The sequence below is a fragment of the Pelodiscus sinensis genome, chromosome 1 (assembly GCF_049634645.1).
Source record: "Pelodiscus sinensis isolate JC-2024 chromosome 1, ASM4963464v1, whole genome shotgun sequence".
Classification (NCBI taxonomy): Eukaryota; Metazoa; Chordata; order Testudines; family Trionychidae; genus Pelodiscus; species Pelodiscus sinensis.
In genome coordinates this window covers 332,055,843-332,063,666 of record NC_134711.1, presented here as the reverse complement: position 1 = coordinate 332,063,666, position 7,824 = coordinate 332,055,843, and the positions used below count along the sequence as shown (strand labels likewise).

The 7,824-nt window shown below is 52.3% G+C and overlaps 1 protein-coding gene across 1 annotated transcript; it reads left to right on the top strand.

The window, feature by feature from the left end:
* The first annotated feature begins 4,832 nt into the window (after nucleotides 1–4,832).
* LOC142830566 (olfactory receptor 52E8-like) lies at nucleotides 4,833–5,783 on the top strand. The gene has a single exon (XM_075936316.1). The coding sequence runs from the start codon at nucleotides 4,833–4,835 to the stop codon at nucleotides 5,781–5,783; it is 951 nt and encodes a 316-aa protein (XP_075792431.1).
* The last annotated feature ends 2,041 nt before the right edge of the window (nucleotides 5,784–7,824 follow it).

Here is a 7,824-nt window from a genome sequence, read left to right as displayed (position 1 = left end):
CTTTGCTCCATCCCCTCTGGGGCACCTGGTGTTGGCTGCTGTTGGGAGACAGGCTACTGGGCTAGATGGACCTTTGATCTAACCCAGTACGGCCATTCATATATTCTTATGTTCTAAGCTCAGGGCTCAGGGTCGGGGGTCTCACTGGACCAACTTGAATTTCATGCAAACCTGCTCCTGGGTTCGCATGTAGCCTTTGGTGGCCAGACTGGCAGCTCTCCTGCCCTAGACGGCCACTTTCCTGTGCCTAGTGCAGAGATCGTGGCCTTCCCCCAAACCCGGATGAGGTCCAAGATCTCCGCACTAAATCAGGCAGGCGCCCACCTCTTGTGGCCCTGGGAAAGCTCCTGGGAGCCTCCAGCCAGGTCCCGGGAAGAGGCGGAGGGCTGGGTGACAACAGGTGGCTGGCTCATGCCGTGCCAGGTGCCGGGTCTGCTGGCTGGGTGCTGGCAGGCTTGCACCTGGCACGGGCACCATAGCCAGACCGTGCCCCTTTCAGGGCTCCGGGGCCAAGAGGGGGGCAGAAGAGTTTCAATGGTTTGGCCCAGAGTGGCCACCAGGGCAAGCTGGGGAGGGCTAGCCTCCCACTAGTTCGAATGAAGTGGCTACACAGCCATTAATTTGAACTAGTTAATTCGAACTAGGCGTTAGTCCTCGTGGAATGAGGTTTACCTAGTTCGAATTAAGCGTTTCGCTAGTTCGAATTAAGTTTGAACTAGCGGTTTGCCTGTGTAGCGCCTATCAAAGTTAATTCAAACTAACGGCTGTTAGTTTGAATTAACTTTGCAGTGTAGACAAACCCTCAGAGACATTCCAGTGAGAGTGGCAGGTCGAATCCAGGCAAAAAGTGTCTCAGGAGGAAAACTGATCTTCTATCTAGGCCCTTCTCAGCCCCTCCAGGGACAATCCCCACCAGCCCCTGAAGCAGCCTGCTAGCTCCAAGGCTCTAGCTTCCAGCAGCAGCTCCTGGTGTAAAATGGGGACAGGCTGGAACAGAGAGGGAAGCCAGGAAGCCGCTGAGGCTTGAGAGCACAGGAGGGCAGAGACTACTGTCTGGCTTATTTCTTTAGCTTTCAGTTCCCCTTTGTCCTTCCTGGCTGGGGGCCTGTAGCAGGGAGGCCCTGTCCCCATTTTACACCAGAAAATCCACACCAGCAAGAAACCCTTCAACTAGTCTGAATGTGGGAATCACTTCAGTCAGAGCTCGAAACTTATTAACCATCAGGGGATGCGCCCAACTGAGACAATCTGAGACGACCCGGGCGGTCGGAAAAGCTTACATTGCCAATCAAGTATTGCTGAAAACCAGAGAATCCACACAAGGAAGAAAACGTCAAGTGCTCTGACCGTGGAAAACGCTTCAGGAAATGCTCAAACCTTCCTGCACATCAGAGAATCCACTGGGGAGAAACCCTACCACTGCTCTGAATGTGGGAAAATCTTTCTTTCTAGATGATGTCATGGGATACTCCCATATTGAGGTTACTGTCCGTTATTAATAGTTGGGTGGGGATGTTCATCAACAGAAAAATAAATGGTTGAGTTTCTGATCATAGAACCATAGAGCTGGAAGAGACCTCAGGAGGTCATCAAGTCCAGCCCCCTGCCCAAAGCAGGACCAATCCCAACTGATGACTATTTTGACTTATGATCAGAACTGCTTTATCCCAGGGAATCGGGAAAATCCCTTGGCCTGCCCTGTAGGTGACTCAAGGAAGAGGCTCAGCATTGCATCACCAGCCGGTCCTGCACAGAGCTCAGTGTGAAAGCCAGAGCACCAGGAGAAATCTTTCAGGTCATAGAATCATAGAATAATAGGACTGGAAGGGACCTCAAGAGGTCATCGAGTCCATCCCCCCGCCCTCAAGGCAGGACCAAGCTCCGTCTACACCATCCCTGACAGATGTCTATCTAACCTGTTCTTCAATATCTCCAGAGAGGGAGATTTCACCACCTCCCTTGGCAATTTATTCCAATATTTGACCACCCTGACAGTTAGAAATTTTTTCCTAATGTCCAATCTAAACCTCCCCTGCTGCACTTTAAGCCCATTACTCCTTGTCCTGTCCTCAGAAACCAAGAGGAACAAATTTTCGCCTTCCTCCTTGTGACACCCTTTTAGATATTTGAAAACCGCTATCATGTCCCCCCTTCATCTTCTTTTTTCCAAACTAAACAAGCCCAGTTCATGAAGCCTGGCTTCATAGGTCATGTTCTCTAAACCTTTAATCATTCTTGTCGCTCTTCTCTGTACCCTTTCCAATTTCTCCACATCTTTCTTGAAATGTGGCGCCCAGAACTGGACACAGTACTCCAGCTGAGGCCTAACTAGTGCAGAGTAGAGCGGCAGAATGACTTCACGAGTTTTGCTTACAACACACCTGTTGATACAACCTAGAATCACATTTGCTTTTTTTGCAACAGCATCACACTGTTGACTCATATTCAACTTGTGGTCCACTATGACCCCTACATCCCTTTCCGCCATGCTCCATCCTAGACAGTCGCTTCCCATCTTGTATGTATGGAACTGATTGTTCCTTCCTAAGTGGAGCACTTTGCATTTCTCTTTATTAAACCTCATCTCTCTTTATTAAACTCCCCTTTCCTGCTGGTGGCTATTGAGCTTTTTCATAGGGAAGTTCTTGGAAACACTGACCCGCGAAGTCCCCTCGGATTGGGATTGGCAGGAGGATGGTCAGTTGTTTATCATTTATTTCTCTGCATAACAATATTACCATTTTTCAAGGTGTGTAAAGAACGATGATCAGTTTCGGGGGGCTGGACTCGATGACCTCTTGAGGTCCCTTCCAGTCCTATTATTCTATGATTCTATGAGTGTGGATCCTACCTGGCCTTGACTGTCCCATCATGCGCTGAAAGCCAAACCGGTCCCACAGCGCTGTCGGGAATTCCCCATGCGTCCAGCTGCTCCACATCTGAGGCTGTGTCTAGACTACATGGCTCCATCGACGGAGCCATGTAGATTAGGGTTATAGGCAAAGGGAAATGAAGCGGCGATTTAAATAATCGCAGCTTCATTTAAGTTTACATGGCTGCCGCGCTGAGCCGACAAAAGCTGATCAGCTGTTTGTCGGCTCAGCGCGCTAGTCTGGACGCTCCCCTGCCGACATCAAAGCCCTTTGTCGGCAGCCCCGTTATTCCTCGTGGGATGAGGTTTACCGGGGCTGCTGACAAAGGGCTTTGATGTCGACAGGGGGAACGTCCAGACTAGCTCGCTGAGCCGACAAACAGCTAATCAGCTGTTTGTCGGCTCAGTGCAGCAGCCATGTAAATTTAAATGAAGCGGTGATTATTTAAATCGCCGCTTCATTTCCCTTTGCCCAATAAACAAATCTACATGGCTCCAGCGACGGAGCCATGTAGTCTAGACGTACCCTGAGAGCTGAACAAACCCAAACCTTTGCCAAGGGCTTTGCTGGGGGGACACCCCATTGGAACGGCCCTCAAGAAAGACCCGGGTGTCAGAGCTGCCAGGTCATGGAACCACGGACTCAGTTGCAACAGTTGGCAGACACAAAGAGAGTTCAGCTGCCCAGGGCATGGGCTGGAGAAAGACCTGCTGTGGAGAGGTGGGCAGTTTGGTCTCCCAAAGACAGAGCGATGCAAAGGGGAGCTCCACAGTGGGGTCTGAGAAAGTCCAACGGGGGCTTATTCCTTGTGGAGAAAGGAATAACTCTTCCAGAAGAAGCCCTGTTTTCCAACGCTATGCTGTAAATTTACTCGCGGAAGAACGCGTGTGCAGTGTAGACAACAGACAAGTTTTTGTCGAAGAACGGCCATTTTTGTGCAAGAAGCTGCCAGGGTAGACATTGGGTGTTTCCCACAAGCTGCTTTCTGAGACATCCAAGTCTTTACCTGGAGATGTGTTATAGTTGGGATGTCTCCCCTGGAACATATTGGCTATGTCTACACTCGCGGCTTCTTCCGCAAGTTCGGCCATTCTTGCGCAAGAATCCGCAGAGCATCCACACTGCCCTCCCACTCTTGCGCAAGTAAGTTTACAGGACGGCGTAGTAAGAGAGGGCTTCTTGCACAAGAGCTACGCTCTTTGTTAACAGGTGTAATCCCTCTTGCACAGGAGCTCTTGTGCAAGAGGGCAGTGTGGACGCTCGGCAGGGATTTCTTGCGTAAGAAGTCCTATGGCTAAAATGGCCATGAGAACTTTCTTGCGCAAGGAAGTGTCCACACTGCTATGGGTGCTCTTGTGGAAAAGCACAGCTCGCACATGGCAGTGTGGACGTTTTCCTGCTCAAGACTTCTTGCACAAGAACTCTTGCCCAAGATGTTCTTGCGCAAGACGCCGCCGGTGTAGACATAGCCATTGTGTGCAAAGTTGGTGTTTTTTGTAGTCTGAGATCGTGGGCAACCAGGAAATAAGGGAACTCCCTAATGGCTCTCAAATCTGTACCATTGCATTCACGAACAATGCTCTAGAACCAGTATCCTCCCTTGAGTTTCCTGCTGGTGCCTGTTAAGGTTTCCCTAAACATGTGCTGCAGGAATTATTACTGCATGGAGCAACAACAGATATGGACTTAGGGTTAGTAGGGTTGGTTGGTCTTCCTTCCTTTTCTCTGAACATTGAAAATGTCATTGGTCCGTGTGTGAGTTGCGACCATTTTGCTACAGTGAGGAGACCAGCTTCCAGTAGAACATGTTGTGCGTCAGAGTAACATTGTCTCTCTATCCAGGCATTTCTGCTGCAACCATCACCCTAGACCGTGGGCATCACAGGAAGTTGGGGGAACGTACGGTTCCTGCTAGAAACACCGTTCTGCCTCAGAGCTACTCATCTTCTCACCTGCTCCATGTCAGATTCCAACACAACCCATTTCAACAACCCCTCCACCTTCATCCTGCTGGGAATTCCTGGCCTGGAGGCGGCTCATGTCTGGAGGCGGCTCATCCCCTTCTGCACCATGAACATCACAGCCCTCTTGGGGAACTTCATCATCACGTTCATTGTGAAGACAGAGCCGAGCCTCCATGAACCCATGTACTATTTCCTCTGCATGCTGGCCGTCACCGACCTGGTCCTGTGTACGTCCATCCTGCCCAAAACACTGAGCATCTTCTGGTTCAATTCCAGGGAGATCGATTTCAATGCCTGCATCACCCAGCTGTACTTTGTTCACTGCTTTTTAGTGATGGAGTCGGGGATCTTCATGGCCATGGCATTTGACCGCTACGTGGCCATCTGCCACCCCCTCAGACATTCCACCATCCTGACATATACTTTGGTGGCCAAGATTGGCCTGGCTGTGGTGCTTCGAGGTGGCGTTTTCATACTGCCCTATGCCTTCCTGGCCAGGCAGTGGCCATATTGCAGGACCAACATCATCCCCCACACGCACTGTGAGCACATGGCTGTGGTGAAACTGGCCTGCGCCGACACTCTCATCAGCAATTATTATGGGCTCTTTGTGCTTTTCTGTGTGAAGGGGCTGGACATCGTGTTTATTGTCGTGTCCTATATCCAGATCCTCAGGGCCATCTTCCGACTCCCCTCAAGGGACGCCCGGCTCAAGACGTTTGGGACCTGTGGGTCCTACCTCTCTGCCATTTTCGTCTTTTTCATCTCATCCATCTTCTCCTCTATCACACACCGGTATGGCCAAAATGTGCCCCTATATTTCCACATTATCATTGCCAACGTGTACCTCCTAGTGCCCCCCGTGCTGAACCCCATCATCTACGGGGTGAGGACCCGGCAGATCCGGGACAGGCTGTTCCGTCTCTTTATTGTTCAAAGGACCTAATTTTTTCTCTCCTTGTACTCTGGCTGTCAGAGCAATCCCTGCACAGAGCCATGTGGTGTTCTGGTGCTGGGCCCTGTTCCCTAAGTCACCTACTGGGCAGACCAAGACAGTGAAAACTCTCCTGACATTACTGGGTAGTGTCAGTCTGACAGCAAGGGGAACCCGCCTAGGTAGAACTCACTGGGTTGCCAGTGTTCTAATGCTGATAAATGGGCCCCTAAAACCATAAGAACGGCCGTGCTGGGTCAGACTAAAGGTCCATCTAGCCCAGTATCCTGTCTGCCAACAGTGGCCAGTGCCAGATGCCCTTGAAGGAATAAACAGAACAGGGAATCATCAAGAGATCCATCCCAGATCACCCTTCCCAGCTTCTGGCAGACACAGGCTAAGGACTCGATCCTAGCCATCGATAGAGCTATCTTCCATGTATTCATCTAGTTCTTTTTTGAACCCTATTATAGTGATGACCTTTACAGCATCCTCTGGCACAGAGTTCCACAGATGGACCCCGCATGTTGTCAAGAAATGCTTCATTTGTTTTGTTTAAACCAATTTCCTATTTATTTCATTCGTCAATGGTTTTCTTACAATTGGAGAAACAATAAATAATGCTTCCTTCTTTGCTTTTTGTACACATGATTTGGTAGACCTCTATTTTATTCCCCCTTAGTCCTCTCTTTTCCAAACTGAAATGTCCCAAAGCGGAGCGCTTAATTCCAACTAGGTAAACCTCATTCTACGAGGATTAACGCCTAGTTTGAATTAAGTAGTTCGAATTAAGGGCTGTGTAGCCACTTAATTCGAACTAGTGGGAGGCTAGCCCTCCCCAGCTTGCTCTGGTGGCCACTGTGGGCCAAACCAGGAAAACTCTTCTGCCCCCCTCCCGGCACTGGAGCCCATAAAGGGTCATGGTCTGGCTACCGTGCCCGTGCCAGGTGCAAGCCTGCCAGCACCCAGCCAGCAGACCCTGAACCTGGCACGGGATGAGCCAGCCACCCGCTGCCACCCAGCCCTCTGCCTCTTCCCAGGACCAGGCTGGCAGCTCCCAGGAGCCTGCCCGGGGCCGCAAGAGGTGGGCCCCTGCCTGGTCAAGTGCGGAGATCGTGGACCTCATTGAGGTTTGGGGGGAGGCTTCCAACATCCTCAATCTCTGAACTAGCCACAGGAACGCAGCCGTTTACAGCCGCATTGCTGACAGCGTGGCTGCCAGAGGCCACATGCGGACCCGGGAGCAGGTCCACTGCAAAATGAAGGACTTGCGGCAGTCTAACTCCAGGGCCTGCCAGCCAGGGGCCGACCTGGAGACCTGCCCCACTTTGAGGCCCTGGACTGCATCCTGGGGGCTCACGCCGTCCATGCCCCCCGAGTGGTGATTAAACCCAGGGCAGAGGTCCTCATCCCTGATACAGAGGAGGAGGACGCCGAGAGCCAGGAGCCTGCAGGGAGCCTGCCCACGACCCAGGACCCCAGAGGCACCCTATAGAGCACATCGACTGTGTCGCCCGAGGCTGAGGAGGGCTCCGCATGTGAGTGCCATCATGCTCCCCTTATGTGTATGGGAGAGTGGGGGGAGAAGGAGCCCAGGGACCGTGCGCCTGGGCCTTGCCCACCATGGAGCAGCAGCTGGGTGTCATGCAGGGGCCCTGGCCTTGCAAAGGGGGACTGGGTTTCACCCACCGTGTCTCTAGAGAGAACTGACCACTACTCTTGTTTCACCTCAGCGACAGCACCTGGGACTGCAGGGCGCACCACCACGCCTAAAACAGCCACCTGCACCCGGGCCAGTAGGCGCACCCGCAACGTGGAGGACTACCAGCGGCGGCACCTGCGGCTACTGGAGCACCAGCTCCACACCCAGGACCACTGGGTCTGGGAGGACTTGCGGCTGCGGCTGCGGCTGCGGAGTTTGGAGGCGCTGGAGGAGCAAGGCCGTGCCCTCAGAGTCCACCTCCAGACCTTGGTGGACAGGTTCCTGCCTCCTCCTGCTCCGGCTCCTGTGGCCGTCCCAGCTTTCACTCCGCCTCCCACCCCTGCTCCCCCT

Bases quoted from the DNA above. Each gene is read 5' to 3' on its own strand.
- LOC142830566 (XM_075936316.1), top strand. From the start codon at position 4,833: ATGTCAGATTCCAACACAACCCATTTCAACAACCCCTCCACCTTCATC.